General features: G+C 37.7%; 1 protein-coding gene and 1 non-coding gene across 7 annotated transcripts in view; one reads left to right on the top strand and one right to left on the bottom strand.

Moving 5' to 3' along the window:
- Positions 1 to 18,799, top strand: part of ZC3H13 (zinc finger CCCH-type containing 13) — a 92,689-nt gene that overhangs the window by 44,554 nt on the left and 29,336 nt on the right. For all 6 annotated transcript variants that reach the window (XM_077158266.1, XM_077158268.1, XM_077158271.1 and 3 more), the window contains 2 exons: positions 5,973 to 6,283; positions 15,712 to 16,176. In XM_077158266.1, the coding sequence (XP_077014381.1) occupies positions 5,973 to 6,283; positions 15,712 to 16,176 (776 nt within the window). The remainder of the gene's footprint in view (positions 1 to 5,972; positions 6,284 to 15,711; positions 16,177 to 18,799) is intronic.
- LOC143681858 (U6 spliceosomal RNA) lies at positions 623 to 729 on the bottom strand. Its single transcript, XR_013174912.1, has one exon. It is a non-coding gene; the product is annotated as a U6 spliceosomal RNA (small nuclear RNA).

Below are 18,799 nucleotides of genomic sequence, written 5' to 3' on the forward strand. Positions count from 1 at the left end.
TCTAAGTTGTCTAGTTAGTTGATGTATAGTTGTTTGTAATATCCTCTTTTGATTTTTAAAATTTCTTCAGGATCCATGCTAACAACTCCTTTCTCGTTTCTTATTTTGTTTATCTGTACCCTCTCTATTTTTTTCTTTGTCAGTCTAGCTGGGGTCCATCAATTTTATTAATTTTCTCCAAGAACCAACTTTTAGGTTTTGAGTTCTTTATTTTATTTTGTTTTTTATTTTTTTGGTGCTTCAGTGAATTTAGTTTGCTTTTCTTTCTCTAGTTTCTCTAGGTGAGCAATTAGGTTCTCTATTTTTGCTTGTTCTTTTTTAATGTATTTAAGGTGATAAATTTCCCTCTCAGCACTGCCTTTGCCACATCCTACAAGTTCTGATACATTGTATTTTCATTTCCATTCTCTCCAGATATTTACCAATTTCTCTAACAGTTTCTTCTTTTCCCCACTTATTGTTTAAAAGTGTGTTGTTTAATCTCTGTGTGTTTTCTTTAAAAATTTTTAAAGACCTTATTTGTGTCCTAGCATGTGATCTATCCTGGAAAATGTTCCATGAGCACTAGAGAAGAATGTGTATCCTGGTATTTTATATTCTTTCTTTTTTAGAAAAAAAAAAAGTATGTTTGGAACTCTTCATGAATTTGCATGTCATCCCTGCGCAAGGGCCATGCTAATCTTCTCTGTATCATTCCAATTTTAGTATATGTGCCACTGACGCAAGCTCATATCCTGGTATTTTAGGAAATCAGTTAGAGCAAATCAAAACTACTTATCACTTGTCCCTCTTTAGTTGCCCCTGGTAGTGCTGTGGTATTGTTGATGTCTTCCTGTTGACTATTGGCCATAGCATGCATTTTTAGTTTTCCCCTTATAACCCTCTTCTATTGATTCTTTGTCCATTATCAAATCTTTGAAATAGTTCATGTGAGCCTTATTTATAATTGAGAGATTTAATCAGTGGGATACATGGCACTATATATCCCCTTTCAATCATATTTACCTTTAATATGGCAGTTATTTTTACACGTGCTAATTTGTTACCGTCACTTCTATCCATTCCCTTACATTTAGATTCACCCTCTTTGCATAGCCTTTCCTCTGTCTCTAGCCTTTGTGTATCTTTAGGTCTGCTATATTCTACAGTGAAACCGCTCAGATTACCTTTACCAGCGTCATAATAGTGAAATCGTACAGTATCTGTCCTTTTGTGTCTGACTTATTTCACTTAGCATTACGTGCTCAGTGTTCATCCATGTTATCATATGCTTTGGGACCTCATTTTGTCTAGCTGCTGCATAATATTCCATCATATCTATGTATGTACCATATTTTGTTTATGGGCACTTGGATTGTTTCCATCTTTTGGCAATTGTGAATAGTGCTACTATGAACATCAGTGTGTAAATGTCTGATCAGCAACCTGTACATCAGTCTGTCCGCAGAGCCCAGTGGGTCCAGAATACACCATGTCCACCAGTACGGCTATTCCTAACACCCAGGTACCCAGCTGCACATTGCTCCAAGTGCCCAGGGGCATTACCTTCATGGTGAATGATGTGTCCACCTCCGGGCTGACAGAGGGCATTTCTAGCTGTGGAGCCACATGCGGAGGTTTCCTCAGCCAGCAGCTGGGTCAGGCTAGAGTGGAGATTGTCTGTTCCTCTGATCCACACCTTGCATCATACCTTAACTTGTCCCTGGTGGGGATCATAGTCGACCTGACCTACTCTGCTCTCTTCATCCCAGTCCCCCACCTCTCTTCTCCCCATAACATCCTGGAGGTTCTTTTTGATTACTCATATCCCAAGACTGTACTCTTGGTCATTCTCTCCCCATCCCCTATCTTGTTCTATGAGCAGGAATTAATTCAACCCACTCTGCTTGCCATCTTCCCAGAGGCCTCTTTTTAATACCTTTTAGGTTTCAGTGAGCATCCTTGGTTAGTTGTTCCAAAATTTGTGTTCCCTCCACTAATCTAATTACCTCATTTGACTCTGCCATAAGTGAGTCTTAATATGCTTTATGATTTTTTCTGTTCCACATGGGGCATCTAAATGTTGTAAGATTATTTGCAAGTTAATTTCCTTCACAAGTCTATGGGTTTTATATTTAGATTTGCATTGAAAATCCCCTTTTGGACTTGGTTTGTCAGTCATTGTTCCCCAAACCAAGTCCTGGATCTCTTGTGAGGGTTGCAGTTCTCCTTATAGCTCTCTTGGGGGCTAGCCAGATAGATAGTTTGCCAGACTGCACTTTATGCATCTTCCTTCACTCTTGAGCCACTTCTTCCCCTCAGGCCCACCCGTCCCCTACTATAGGTGCTGACTAAATTCATTAGAAACCTGATGTAATTCCAACCAGGTCTATTGCTTGCATGCCTGATGGTTCTAGTGCCTCAAACTCTCACCTGGGATGATCTTGGGCTGTGGGACTGGGTATTTCAGCTTCCCCTGTCCCCACGGGCAGTCAGGGAATATCCAAGGAGTGCAGCACATAGTTAGACCAGCTTCCTTGGCTTGTTCTCTCCATCATTGTACAGTGAGGTCTGAAGCCTGAGGTCTCCAGGCTTCTGTAGGGGGAAGAGAACAATATTGGGACCCCAAACAATTCCCTCTTGTGGGCTCGTTGTCGGAACTGGCAGCACTCTGCTTTATCCCTCTTCCTTGGGGGAAGGCCTCGCTCCGTAGTCTGCTGAAATAAAGCAGGCACCTTACAGCACGCTGTCTCAGGGGTGGGGAGTAGATACTACTCTGGCTAATTGGTTTTTGCAAGGAAAGCAAGTACTCCCAGTAAGGGAAAATCTCCTTAGCCAACTGCTGGGATAGGCTGGAATTGTGGCAGAGCTCATTCATGTGGTTTCTCCATCCCAGTATCTCCACTTTTTTGTTCAGGATCTCCCTAGATAGAGCTGAAGACCTTCTCTTGTCTCTCAAACCCTGCTGTCCTCGTAGTTTTTCAGTCTCATCTCTTTGTTGCCTGGAGCCAGGGTGTACCCAGCCTTTCCTGTTCCACCATCTTGTCGGTGGTCGATGTGACATTCATTTATTAAATACTATTTATTGAGCACCTGCTATAGGCCAGGCAAACTTCTGGGTACTTGGGGATGTATCAGAGAAGAAAACAAAAAAGTTTTAACCTCACAGGCGTTAAGTTCTAAAAAGGGAAATAGAGCAGTGAAAACACACACGGGTAATGCAAGATGTCAGTAAATGTTAAGAAGGAAAATAAAGCATAGTAAAAAAAAAGTGAAAGGGGTGCCTGGGAAACTATGTTCAGTGAGGAAGATCGCTAAGCAGTGACTAGAATGATGGAAGGAGTGTGTTCAGGCAGAAGAAGCAGAAAATTCATAGACCCTGTATGTTGAAGTAAACATACAAGGTTTCAGGTGAAATTACTTGGATCAGGAGTAAGAGGTGTTTTTCTTATAAATTTCTTAGACTTTTCATGTTTTTTCCCCCAGGTGAAATACACTGAATATTCTCATCCCCTATCATGTCCTAATTATAGGAGCATTAAAAGGTTCTTCATCGGAGTCTAGTCAGACTAAAGATTGGCTTTCTCTATGTGCTATGAATCAGTGCTCTTGCTGACAGTATATAGATTTGTGTTTTAAGTTATTGAGCTTCTCCTCTGGCAGTAAATTTTCCTATTTTCTTTATTTGAATTTCACATTTTGTTCCTCAGATCAGAAACCAGCCAATTCTAGAGCATAAAACTAATTAATATGAAATTTACTGCTATTCTCAGTTTAAATGTATTTAAATATATCTCCACTATAGTCTATAGCAAAGTACTAATAATTTGGGTCAGATTTCAGTCTGCCTTTTATATATGCAGAGTGAACATTGTTCCAATTAGGCACATATCATCCATAATCTGACCCATCTTGTTTGGTAATAGTGTCCTTTCTTTTCACTGTTTTTCATCACATTTTAAAAGGAGTAGTAACAGAGATGAAAATGTGAATGTGCCTCAGTTACACATTCAGTTTTCTTAATCTTCTTATTCCTGCAGGATGGATAAGAAGGAAAATATGTTTAACATGTTGAAGTCACACTTGACAACACATTGATGTTCTGGCCATACTTACAATAGTTTGATTACCCTAAGCTTTAACTGAAGTTTTTAATCCTCCACACTCTAGATGCCAAATTTGAGCAGAAACATGATTGGGCTGTAACGTGTTGTTTGAAAGATAAAATATGTATAGACTATATATTTTTTTAAGTTCTGTGAAATAATAGCTAAAGGATACTGTAGATATTCTAGAAACAAGTTTGAGTATACCCAGAAATAAACTCAGAACTAATCAAAATACCAGTTCAGTGGAGAGCCACTTTATTTTGTCGATTTAGATAGTATCACTCTCACTATTGCAGATTAGAACCTGGTGAAATTGAAATTGAAAAGCACCAAGAGACCATGATTCCAAGTCTCAAACTCACAATGATTTTTCTCTTCAGTAAGAAGCATTTGAATGGCCGTTGATAATAAATACTTTTCCAAATTTGGGTATGATACATTGAACATTTCCACTTGCATCTGTATGTAAATAAATTTTTATTTAGGATCAGTTAAGTTATTTGCTTTTTTTTTAATATGGTAAAGGAACACAAAATTTTATTTAAAAGCACCAGTGTTCAGTAAAATCACAGATAACTAAAATGGTTAGATGAATCTGGTGTTCTGGTTAGCTGACTTTTTTAAAAAGCCAACTTTTTTTCAAGTGTTTTTATTTGCTTAATTTTTGCTTAATTGTGCAAAAATCTTTCATCTCTTTTCTGATTTAGTAACATTTATAGACTTAAACTTATTGATAAAAGGTCTCTAAACATCTTACAATGCACAGAACTCACAGCAATTATCTGGTACAAAATGTCAACAGTGCCAAGGTTGAGAAACCCTGGTCTAGGACTTAATATGATCTTGCTACCATTGAGGATATTAAAAAATATTTATCATAGGCACCAGAGGCAATTCTAAAATAGTTCGTCTAGAAAGCAGAATTTTTTTCAGTAAAAAGCAGTATTTTACTTGACTCTCCAAAAATAAACCCAAAATGATTGCCTTAAAGAATAGAATACTAATCAGGGTATATATGGTGTTCTGCAATGTTATTTTTAAAATATTTATTCTGTTTCTTTTTGGTTATTACACAAAATTTTTTTACTTTAGCTCTCCAACACATAGACATCATGCATATCCAGTGTGGACAGGGTCCAGCATATGCTAGACTCGAGGAATGATTCATATGTGCTTCTGAGGGTCATAAGTTGTTTCTTTGGCAACAGTTAAAGATGATTTGAAGAGGGTAGAGGCAGCTTCATTAAACTAAGAATTATTTATGAACTAGATCTCAGTTTGTACTTCCCAAGAATGAGGGCAAGTTATTTAAGAGAAAGACAACATATGCTTTGTTGTCTTTTCCTTAAACCCCACCATTGTTTTCCTTAAACCCCACCTTAAACCCACCTCTTCTAAATGCCAGCCCAGGCAGCACAAACTTTGTTTGGCTTAGCTGGTAATATCTCTTCCCCATTGTCTTGAATTTTAGGTACTTTCACAGCTACTTTAGATCTCACTAGTGTGTATTCTCTTTAGGTGTTTATGCCCCCCACCCCACCCCCTTTCAAGTTTCTGTTTACACTCAGTGAATCCCATACTTGAACCCAGGGTAGGTGGTCTGTGGAAAAGTTGCTTGGAAGGGACTTTGTGTATTGGAGCTAAGACTTAAGAGAAAGGCAGTGAAGATGTCATCTAGAGCTATGACTCAAGAGGACTTAAAAATCAATCACTTTTAAAAATCATTATTAATCATTGTAAGGCATTGTGAGTTAGAAACATATCCTTGACTTGTTATCTGTGCTTTTAGCTTTAATTTTTACTGTCAGTTTTTCATTTGTAAAGAAGGTTCTCCTTTAGCTAAAAATGAAAACTGTTGATCACTTGGTGGTTTTCCCCCTGTAGGTCCACTTCTCCAGTGGGGCAGCATCACTCTCCAATATCTTCCAGACATCACTCATCTTCCTCACAGTCAGGATCATCGATTCAAAGGCATTCTCCTTCTCCTCGTCGGAAAAGAACTCCTTCGCCATCCTACCAGCGGACAATAACTCCACCTTTGCGACGCTCTGCTTCTCCATATCCAACACATTCTTTGTCTTCTCCTCAGAGAAAGCAAAGTCCTCCAAGACATCGCTCTCCAATGCGAGAGAAAGGGAGGCACGATCACGAACGAGCTTCGCAGTCTCATGATCGGCGCCATGAAAGAAGGGAAGGTATGCATTGTTCTTGATCTTGATTTTATGAAGTTCTTTTATTTACATATTTTCTTTATTAAAATAGTGGACATCTAGGTTTATTGTTACAGTAGAAGAAAAGAGCAATGTGCTATATTAAGTTTCCTGTAACACATAGACTGTGTTCTTGTGGGTGATAAAAAGTGTTTAACAGCACGAGAATGTAAGCTGTTAAGTATATACAAGTGAGCACTTACAGGGTACTAAGTTGGTGCTTTCTTTAGTCAAGATATTTTCCTGAGAACTCTGGTGTTCTATAAATTTGGGGCCATTTGATTCTTAAAGCATCTTTCAGTTGCTCAGTTACTTTCTATGAAAAAGAAGAAGGTGAAGGAAAGAAAAGAAGGAATCAGGGAGTGGGGTTTGAAATTCACATCAAAAGTGTTTTGATATAGGGTTGAGGGCTAGTGGAAACTTTCAGAAGGTCAGTGTAAACTAAGCACACACACATTTCTAGGTGTAAGGAAGTAGTAACACAGTTTTCTCTTGTAGATGTCTGAGAATTAAATTACCTTGTATTTGCTAATCCCTGTTCTGAGAATAATCCCTGTTATCTCTTTCTTTATTTCTTATCCGAGCTCTAACTTCTCCTGAATTAGCTTTTGAACATAGTGAGTATTCAGGAAATCCTTGCTTAGTGAGTCATTTCTGTGTAATAGCATTTTTTAACTTTTTTAATTGTATAGTATAACATATATACAAAGCAAAGAAATAAAAAAAGCAATAGTTTCAAAGCACTCTTCAAATAGTTACAGGAGAAATCCCAGAGTTTGTCATGGGCTACCATACGATCCTCTCATATTCTTTCCTTCTAGCTGCTCCAGAATATAGGAGACTAGAGGGCTTAAATATTTTTTTATCAACCCAGTCCACTTTTTTCCTTCTTTTTTGTGAAAAATAACATATATGCAGAAAAGCTATAAATTTCAAAGTGCAGCACCACAATTAGTTGTAAAACATATTTCAGAGTTTGACGTGGGTTACAGTTTCACAATTTTAGGATTTTACTTCTGGCAGCTCTAAAATAAAGGAGACTAAAAGAGATATCAGTTTAATGATTCAGCATTCATATTCATTTGTTAAATCCTATCTTCTCTGTATAACTCTACCATTACCTTTGATCTTTCCATCCCTCTCTTTAGAGGTGTTTGGGCTATGGTGATTCTAAATTTTTCATATTGGGTCTGTCACTAATATGGGGTAGGGAGATAGAACTATCTGCTGTTCTGGAGAGGGTGGGCTATGATTCAGGACTTAATCTGGACCAGGGACCCATCTGGAGGTTGTAGGTTTTTGGAAGGTTACTCTATTGCATGGAACCCTTGTGGAATCTTAAATATCGCCCTAGATGCTCTTTAAGATTGTCTGAAATGATCCTAGTTGGAGGTTGGCAGGTTATAGGTAGCAAAGTCTAACTGAAGCTTGCATTAAGAGCAACCTCCAGAATAGCCTCTCAACTCTTTGAACTCTCTCTCCACTGATACTGTATTAATTACACTTCTTTTCCCCCTTTTGGTCAGGATGGAATTGTTGATCCCACGGTGCCAGGTCTGGATTCATCCCTGGAATCATCTCTCACGTCACCAGGGAGACTTTCACCTCTGGATGTCATGACCCTTGTAGCGGGGAGGGCAGTGATTTCACTTGCAGAGTTGGGCTTAGAGAGACTGAGGCCATATCTGAGCAACAACAGATGTCCTCCAGAACATAAGTTTCGCAAGAGTAAGCCTCATGATCAGGGGCATGGCCTGTTTATTTGGGTGTCCCTAAAGTTTGGCACAGTATCAGAGGATTCCCTGATAGTAAGGTTTGTTATTTCCATATTTTTTCCCCATCCCTCAGGGGACTTTGCCAATACTTTTTGATTATCTCTTTAATATACTGTAGGATTTATCTAGGCATTACAATAATCTGTGCAGGATTAAAGGACCTCTTTCTTATTCTTTGCTCCCTGTGTTTTCATTGTTCAAATGAGTTGCTCAAGCAGGTTAAATTAGATTAAGCACTACAGAAAATTTCGGTTCCAGACCAAATAAACCTTTCTTCTATTGGTCTCAAAGAGTATATGTGGTTCCAAAATATCAACATTGTCTTCCTTACCCCTATGTTCTGGATTACTTTAACCCCAACTTGTTTGGCTTCATTCTTATCTCTAAATATCAGGTTATGTATATAAGATAGCCTCTCAAAATCCAGAAGTAATAATCACCACTCCAGACTTAATGTGTCTGCTCTAAAAGCTTGCAGTATAGACCTCTGTTTTCTTATAAGCATTTTTTAAAGGTGACCATATCATTCTTCTTCTTTTTTGTTTCTGGCTTATTTTGCCTCACCAAATGTCCCACTTGTTCATTCACATCATTGCATGCCTTATGACTTTGTTCTTTTTTGTAGTAGCACAACGTTTGTTTATAAGTATACCCCATCATTTGCCAATCTACTTCACTATCAGTGCATCCTGTAGCTACCTGCATTCATCGGGCATCATGTAGAGGGCCCAAAGTCCAGAGTCCATCAATATTCTCAAATATTGTTAATTTCATTGTTCCCAAGAGAAAGAAAACCAATAAGCACACCCTCACCAAATGGGAAATCTATTAACTCTTGTCTCTGCCCCCATTATTTACCTCTGCTCTTGCTATGGTAGTGCTGATGGTTTCCTTTTATTTATTTATTTATTTTTTTACATGGGCAGGCACTGGGAATCGAACCCGGGTCCTCTGGCATGGCAGGCGAGCATTCTTGCCTGCTGAGCCACAGTGGCCCACCCTGATGGTTTCCTTTTAAACATAGCTTTAGCAGTCCCCCTGTACCCTGGACTTAAACACTCTTTATATAAGAGTCATATCTTTGAAGTAATTCTTATGAAAACAAACTCATATTTCTAGTGATAATCAATGGGACACGTAGCTCTGTACAACCCCTTTCAATCTTGTTCATCTTCAGTGTGGTAATATTGCTTACAGACCCACTAGAGAACCACATTCATTCCTATCTATTCCCTTACACTGGAGTTCAACCTCATTAGCTAACAGTTCATCTCTAACTTCTATGTATCTCTAAGTGCCTTATATTCTGTATTATTAGCCTTTCATTATACCTTTATGCTGGTCATAAAAGTGAAGTCATACAGTATCTGTCCTTTTCTGTCTGGCTAACTTCACTCAGCATTACGTCCTCAAGGTTCATCCATCTTGTCATGTGCTTCAGGATGTCATTTCGTCTTCCTGCTGCATAATATTCCGTCGTATGTATACACCACATTTTGTTGATCCACTCATCTGTTGCTGGGCGTTTGGTTGGTTTCCATCTTTTGGCGATCGTGAATAATGCTGCTATGAACATCAGTGTGCCAATGTCTGTTTTTGTAGTTGCTTTCAGCTCTTCTGGGTATATACCAAGTAGTGCTATTGCTAGGTCATAGGGCTAAACTTGATATTTAGTTCCCTAGTGCATAAGTGTCCCAGTTTCTCCACATCCTCTCTAACATTTATAGTTTCCTGTTTGTTTAATGGCAGCCATTTTTATAGGTGTGAGGTCGTATGTCATTATAGTCTTGATCTGTATTTCCCTTATACCCAATAAAAATGAGCATCTCTTCATGTGTTTTTGAGCCATTTGTATTTGTTCTTCAGAAAAATGCCTATTCATATCTTTAGCCCATTTTATAATTGGATTGTTTGTTCTTTTGTTGCCGTGTTGTATGATTTCTTTGTATATACAGGAAATCAAACCTTTGTCCAATATGTAATTTCCAAATATTTTTTCCCATTGAGTTGGCTGCCTCTTCACCTTTTTGACAAAATCTTTTGAAGTGCAGAAGCATTTGATTTTGAAGAATTCCCATTAATCTTGTTTTTCTTTTGTTGCTTATGCTTTGGGTGTAAAGTTTAGGAAGCTGCCTAATATTACTAGGTCTTGCAGATGTTTCCCTGCATTTTCTTCTAGAAGCTTTATGGTGGTAGTTGTTATATTTAGGTGTTTAATCCACTTTGAGTTAATTTTTGTGTTGGGTGTAAGATAGGGGCCCCCTTTCATTCTTTTGGCCATTGATATCCAGTTCTACCATGCCTAATTATTGAAAAAGACTATTTTGTCCCAGTTCAGAGGATTTGTGGGCCTTTTCAAAAATCAGTTGATCATAGATTTGGTAATCTGCTTCTGCATTCTTGATTCGATTCCATTGGTTACTGCTTCTGTCGTTGTGCCAGTACCATGCTGTTTTGACCTAAAGTCAGGGAGTATTAATCCTTCCACTTTGTTCTTGTTTCTTAGGATGCTTTTAGCTATTTGGGGTCTCTTTCCCTTCCAGATGAATTTGATAGTTAGCACTTCAAAATTTTCAAAGTGGGTTGTTGGAATTTTGATCTGTACTGTGTTGAATCTGTAGATCGGTTTGGTGAGAATTGACATCTTAACTATATTTACCATTCCTATCCATTAGCAGGGACTGTCTTTCTACCTATTTAGATCTCCTTTGATTCCTTTTAGCAATGTTACGTAGTTTTCTGTGTACAAATCCTTTACGTCCCTAGTTAAGTTCATTCCTCAGTACTTGATTGTTTTAGTTGCTATTTTAAATAGAATTTTTTCCATAACTGACTCCTCAGCTAGGTCATTGCTTGTGTATGGAAATGTTGCTAATTTTTGCACAATAATTTTATATCCCACCACCTTGCTGAATTTATTAGCTCAGGTAACTTTGCTGTAGATTTCTCAGAATCTTCCTAGTGTACTATCATATCATCTGCAAATAATGTGAGTTTTACTTCTTCCTTTCCAATTTTGATGCCTTTTATTTCTTTTCCTGCCTGATTGCTCTAGCTAGAACTTCTAGCACAATATTGAATAATAGTGATGACAGTGGGCATCCTTGTCTTATACCTGATCTTAGGGGGAAAGCTTTCAGTCTGTCTCCAAGCAATACTATGCTTGCTATCGGTTTTTCACATATTCCCTCTATCATATCGAGGTAGTTACGTTTGATTCCTGTGTTTTGGAGTGTTTTTTATCAGAAAAGGATGCTGAATTTTATTGAATGCTTTTTCAGTATCAATCAATCGAGATGATCATGTGATTTTTCCCTTTTGATTTGTTAATGCACTGTATTACAGTAATTGACTTTCTTGGATTGAACCATCCTTGCATTCCTGGTATACACCTCACAGCAACATAGTGTATTCTTTTAATGTTGTTGGATTCGATTTACTAATAATTTTATTGAGAATTTTTGCGTCTATGTTCATTAGGGAGATTGGCCTGTAGTTTTCCTTTCTTATGGCATCTTTACCCAGTTTGGGTATTAAAATATATTAGCTTCATAAAATGTGTTAGATAGAGTTCCTTTTTCTTCAGTTTTTTAGAAAAGTTGAGCAGGAATGGCATTATTGCTTTATGGAATGTTTGATAAAATTCCCCTGCGAGCCATCTGTCCCTGGGCTCTTCTTTGTAGGAAGAATTTTGATGACTGATTGAATCTCTTTACTTCTGATTGTTTTGTTGAAATCTTCTATTTCTTCCTGAGTCAGTGTAGCTTGGTTGTGAGTCTCCAGGAATTTGTCCATTTCATCTAAGTTGTCTAGTTTCTTTGTGTATAGTTGTTCATAGTATCCCCTTATGATTTATTTTATTTCATCAGGGTCTGTGGTTAATGCACCCCTTCTCATTTCTGATTTTGTTTATTTACATCCTCTTTTTGTCGTTCTTGCTAGTGGCCCATCAAACATTATTGATTTTCTCAAAGAACCAACTTTTGGTTTTATTGATTCTTTCTTTTGTCCTTTTGTTCTCCCATTCATTTATCTCTGCTTTAATCTTTGTTATTTCTCTTCTTCTGTATGTTTTTTATTTGATCAGCAGTCTTTGATCTCTGTGATACATGCTGTTTTTCTATTTATTCTTTCAAATTCCTCTTTATGCTCTTCTGCTGTCTTCTTGATCTCCTTTATGTCATTTGCTATCCCACTTATTTTATTTACTAGAGTTATTAGCCAGGGAGGATGTCGCTGTGCAGATGTACCGGTCTGGGGAGCGCAACCCTGGTATGCACTGGTCTAAGGCACAGGGCCTTTTGTGCACGTGCATAGAGCTGTGGCAGCAGGTCAGTGTTATGCCTTCATGGATTCGGGGCAGATGTGACCTGGCTGTGCCGGTTGGCACTTTCTCAGAGCTGGGAAGTGAGGCTGAGGGTCGTGTGCATGCACGTTTCTAGGACTGCTATAAAGAGCAGTTCCCAAGAGGTGAATGACGTGATTGGGGGCCTTTGTACATGCGTGGGCCTGGGAGTGCCTTTAACAGATGCACAGAGCTTGAGGGGGTGGGGGGGTGAGACTGTGCGACACTGTGGGCAGGGGGACAGGGGGACGCAGCCTTTGTGCATGGCAGCAGCCTGCAGGGAACAGGGATGGGAAGGTAGTGCTCAGGAGGGGTGCAGGAGAGAGGCAGGTTGGACTGCATTTGGGGTGGGGGTATGGGGCAGGTACATGCACTGGGGGCTGGTGAGGTGGGGCACGCCTGGAGCGCGGGGTATAGGTGTGGGTGACAGGGTTTGGGTGCATGGGGTGTGGGCTGATTTGCTGGTTATGGGGTTGCACTGGTGAGGATAGTGTGCCCAAGGAACACGGCCTGGCTTACTTCCTAATCCCAGTGGCTGCCGTCCATGCACTTCTGTGGGCTCCGCACCTCTGCACCAGGCTCTAGCTTTCTCCCTCTCAGTTCCTCGGCCTCTGCAACCAGGGCTGCCCCATGGTGCAGGAGGCTTTCCAAGTCAGCTGCTGAGTTGCCACCTTAGTCCCCCTCCTGTGCCTTCTCTAACTTGTCCATGAAGCAGGGCTAATCTCGAGCTACTCTATTTGGCCATCTTCCTGGAAGTCTGTGTAATCGCATTTTAAAAACCTCTCTCAGAGCATACTACAGCAGTCTCCTATCAGCCATCTTAGTTTTTCTCTTCTTGTCAGCAGTGCAAGCAATAATTGTTATCAGGTTCTTTCATTCAAGAAATTAATGTGTGTGTTGGTAGGGACAGAGAGAGCAAGTATTTTGTAGATTATTCCTTTGTGGTTGATTTTGAAGTTAGATCAGCACAACAGTATTAATGGAACATTCATAAGATGGCAAAATTCTCTTATACCTATCTATTTTAATAAGATATTTAACAACTACAGTTGACCAGGTAATAGCGTGTACGTTTGGTGAACACTTAACAAAAACTCTTTCCTTTATGTTTTAGTTTGCTAGCTCCCGGAATGCAATATACCAGAAACAGAATGATTTTTAAAAAGGGGAATTTAATAAGTTGCTAGTTTACAGTTTTAAGGCCAAGAAAATGTCCCAATTAAAGTAAGTCTATAGAAATGTCCAATCTAAGGCATCCAGGGAAAGATACCTTGGTTCAAGAAGGCTGATGAGGGTTTCTTTCTCAACTGGAAGGGCACATGGTGAACACAGAGTTTCTCTCTCATCTGGCAAGGGACATGGTGAGCATGTTCAGGGTTCCTCTCTCATCTGGAAGGGCACATGGTGAGCATGGCATCATCTGCTAGCTTCTTCTCCTGGCTTCCTGTTTCATGAAGCTCCCCGGGAGGCATGTTCCTTCTTCATCTCCAAAGATTGCTGGCTGGTGGACTCTGCTTCTCATGGCTATGTCATTCTGCTCTGCTCTTTCTGAATCTCTTTCATTCTCCCAAATGTTTCCTCTTTTATAGGACTCCAGAAACTAATCAAGACCCACCCAAATGGGTGGAGATACTTCTCCCCTAATCCAGCTTAACAACCACTCTTGATTGGGTTACTTCTCCATGGAGATGATCTAATTACAGATTTGAACATACAGTATTGAATAGGGATTATTCTGCCTTTACGAAATGGGATTTTGATTAAAACATGGCTTTTCCAGGGGACATACATCCTTTCAAACCAGCACACTTTAGTATTTGAAAACATAATAAACATACTAATGAAGGGCAAATGATGTGCAACTGAGTCTCATAGGAATGCTTTTTTGGATAGTAAGAGGAACTTATTTTACAGGAATAATCTTTTTAATAACAAATCATGTATTTAAACACTTTGTGAGGATGCCATTTCTTTAACCTTCCATGTAAGAGATTGAGCAGATGTTTGTTCCTCTCTATTTAGAGATGTCGTTCTCTGACATCTGGATATTTTCAGTAGAAGGATGGAGAGGTTTTAATAGATGTGTCTGTAAAGACAGATGGGGAGATAATTTTAAAATATCAGGACTTAAATGAGCCAATTTTTAGGCACAGATTTTGGAGGAGTTAGATGTGCACAGAAAAGATAGAAATATATCAATTCCTTGCCTGTTGCTTCTATCCTTTAATAGCATCTGTGGACCTAGGCATATGGACGTGAAAGATAGGTTAGGGATGTTAGAGCCTCTGGTGTGCGAATAAGTCTGTGGACACAACCACTGAGGGCAAAGAGAAGAGAAAGTAAATACAAATGTCGTAGGCATAAGGGTGTTACAATAGCAGTTGATAAAATAACAGTGTTAGGGTGTAGAAGAAACTCACAGAGGAATCTGATTTAAAAAAAGGACAGGGTTTTTACTTCAGGGTTCTTTTGTTAATTCTTTGGCTTCACTAAGATTTATGCTGTCATCAATTATACCTATTCTAGGCATATTTAAAAAATGGTTTCTAATCTATGAATTCTGTTAAGGAATGAGGTTTGATTATGCCATTTAAACTTTGGACCTTTTATTTTTTCATTTATAAAATGACAGATTTCAATTAGATATCTGGTGAGGTTCATTCTGCTTTTTAAAATTTGAAGTCATTTCTTTATTTTTCTATGAAATGTTAGAAAATAAGTAGAGAAAATTTAGAGATCCTGGTACATGCAGGAATGTGATAACATTAAACAGCTCAAGAAAAGAGAAAGGAACTAATATCTCTTTGCCAGCCAGCTTCCTAACAAAAACCACTCTCAGATACTTGAGTATTTTTTTTTGTAGTTTTTAGGTGATGATGTTTTTGTAATTTTGAGGTAATAACTTAGTCTAGTTGGATACTTGGTAGAAGTGATTTAAGTTACTGTGCACCTCTGAATCTCAAAATGATTTTTAAAAAGCTAAGCCAATAGTAGTATGAATAGAGATGGTTCCAGTTGTTTAGAATCTCTAAGTTTGGGTAAGTGAGGGTGGGGGTGATATACGTTCAAAGTTTATCTAATTAAGAACATAGTTGTCTAAATGTTAATGAAATTATTTTTGAACTTGATGGTTTTAATTTTCTTATTTGCCCACATTTTCTCTTATTATTTTTTCTCCCAAAGACCATGAATTACCATCATAGTAACATTTTAAAAACTCCATATTAAATATATTGTCTTGTTTTCTGAAACGATAAAAGGATTTACAGTTGATTTACAAAATTGTGTTACAGAGACTAGAGGCAAAAGGGATAGAGAAAAGGATATGAGAGAAGAACGAGAGTATGAGCAGGATCAGAGTTCTTCTAGAGACCACAGAGATGACAGAGAACCTCGAGATGCTCGGGATCGGAGAGATACCAGAGATACTAGAGACCGAAGGGAACTGCGAGACTCTAGAGATATTCGGGACTCCCGGGAAATGAGAGATTATAGCAGAGACAACAAAGAGAGCCGTGATCCCAGGGATTCCCGTTCCACGCGTGATACCCATGAATACAGGGACCGTGACAGTCGAGATCCTCATCGGAAGGAGGACCCATATCAGGAAGAGTCCCGGAGCTATGGCAGAAACCATTTGAGAGAAGAAAGTTCTCGTACTGAAATAAGGAATGATTCCAGAAATGAGTCTCGAAGTGAAATTAGGAATGACCGGATGGGCAGAAGTAGGGGGAGAGGTCCAGAGTTACCTGAAAAGGGTAAGATTTCTAACTTGCCAGTAAACTGCTATCTTGTATAGTCACATAAAAATAATTAAATCTCCTAAGATTTCCCTTCTAAGTACATTATTTTTTACATTAACTATTTTGCCAGGGCAGTTTTTAATTGATTATATTTGTGATCTTCCATATAGATTCTGGATAAGAATTACTAGCTAAAGTAGCAAGAATAAATGGGGCCTGACTTAGGCCCCGCTGGTTGAATTATAAACCAGTCATGTCTATCATCATGACCAATAGAGAACACTAAGAAAATTGCTATCAGGAATAAAGTAGACTCAAAATGAAGTAATTTCCAATAACAGGTATTAGATTTTTTAATGATCATTAAAATTAAGTGAGATTAAAATGGTGGGCTTTCAGAAATGATTGGTGTCAGAAATGACCAATTTGTGTTTTCTTCAGTACTTATATTGGCTTCAAACCATATATATCAGATTTTGAACCATTTTTCTCATCTTTTCCTAAAAAGTATTTGCTATCATCTTAGAGTACCTACTTAAGTGTATTTGACTGTCTCCAAACTGCTGAGACTTAATTAGCCTTGACCTCCACCTTTATCCCCAACCAAATACTGCTGCAAATCTTTGATCACTCTTATTCTTTCCATTGTTCTGCTGGTCTGTCACTGGCCACTACTACAATTAAGTGTTGAAGGTCTCTCTGTGTTCTTCCTCATAGACCATTTCTTGGCCTTTTGCTTTTTCATGCAAATTTCAGAGATCAATATTTTTTATTTTATAAAAACCTCTCTTGGGTTTTGATTTCAAGTGCATTAAATTTATCTCTATATAATTTTTTCTATTGAGTTCTTATACATATTTATTTTGGGGTGAGTGCTTTATATTTTTGTTGCCATTGTAAATGATACTTTAAAGATTTTCTTTATTATTTTTAATATTGTATTCAAATGGTTCAAAACTTCAAAAGTACAAGAGGATATATAGTGAAAAGCCTCCCTTCTATCCCTAACCTGGTTCCCTTAGAAATACCTATTGTTGCCTGATTTGCATGTATCCTTCAAAAAATATTCTACATAAGAAAAAAAAAATGTGTGTAACCAATAATTTCCCCTCTGATTTTGTAAGAATAATTTTTAAAAAGCTTTTTTATTAAGGAAAAAAAAACCTATACTGTTCTATATGCAGTAGTTTTCAGTAACAAAATATCTTGGAGATCATTTGATATCAGTAAATTCAAGAAAATCCATCTCATTCTTTTGGTATGTAGTATCCATGGTAAGTTATACCATGAAGCTGACAAGTCCTGCTTTGATAGGAGCTTAGGTTTCCCAGTCTTTCTCTCTTTCAAACAGTGCTGTAGTGTACATATGTCTCTAAATGCTATTTTTTAAAACATTGTATCTTCTAATGCTTATTTCTGATATATGAAAATGATAATTAGTGTTTGTATATTAATCTTACATTTATTATGTTGCTATATTTTCTTAGGAGGCCTAATGATTTGTAGATTCGCCTATTAAATGATTATATCTAGTGATTAATTACTTTTGGTAATCTGAGGAGTACTTTGAGTATAGTATTAACAATAAGCACTATCATGAGCTCTTTTGCTCTTTTTCAGATTCTAAAGGATTATTGTTGGCATTTTGCCATTAATATTAAGTATGGTGTTTGTGGAGTTTTAGTATATGCTTTTTATTGTGTTAAGAGTGTCTCCTTCTATGATTGTATAATGATATAGCATTCACAATGTGACTGTGTGATTGTGAAAATCTTGTGTCTGATGCTCCTTTTATCTACCTTATCAACAGATGAGTAAAACATGGAGTAAAGATGAATAATAGTGGGAACAGATGTTAAAATAAATTTAGATTGAAATGCTGGTGTTCAGTGAGGGGGAGGGGTGGGGGGTATGGTATGTATGAATTTTTTTCTGTTTTCTTTTTCTGAGTAGATAACAAATGTTCCAAGAAATGATCATGATGATGAATATGCAACTAAGTGATGATATTGTCAATTACCGATTATATATGTAGAACGAAATGATCAAAAGTTAAGAGTATTTGCATTTGTTTGGTGTTTTTTGGTATTGAAAATAAAATTAAAAGAAAAATTGTCTCCTAAAAAAAATCCTTCTAGCCAAGAATTTTAATCATGACTGCTTTTTCTGCATCTTGAATGATTGTATAGTTTGTCTCTATTACTTTTGTTAGTATATTTTTAAAATGTAGAACTATCCTTGCATTCCTGAGGTAAATGCAATTTTGTCTTCTTTAAGTTCTAGAATAAGTTTGTTAAAATTTAATTTTGATTTTAGCATTTATTGAGATTTGCATATAATCACTGGTATGGTGGTAAATATTTAAAGTAACCATCGGGAAACTTCAGGGGAAAAAAATCATGATTTTTAGCTTACACCAATTTCCATGGTGCAAATACTCCTTGATGGCCGATTTTAAGCTATTGGTATGAAGACTCAGTGTGGAGGAGGTGGGAAAGAGATATATACAGTCTGCTTTCATGAGCCATTGTGAGCTGGTTCTGGCACACCACTGCATAATTCCTCATTTTTTATGTTGTCCTTGGTTGGTTTGAGGGTCATAGTTACACTAGTTATATAAAATGTATTGGGAAGTTTT

This window comes from Tamandua tetradactyla, chromosome 4 (genome assembly GCF_023851605.1).
Source record: "Tamandua tetradactyla isolate mTamTet1 chromosome 4, mTamTet1.pri, whole genome shotgun sequence".
Lineage (NCBI taxonomy): Eukaryota > Metazoa > Chordata > Mammalia > Pilosa > Myrmecophagidae > Tamandua > Tamandua tetradactyla.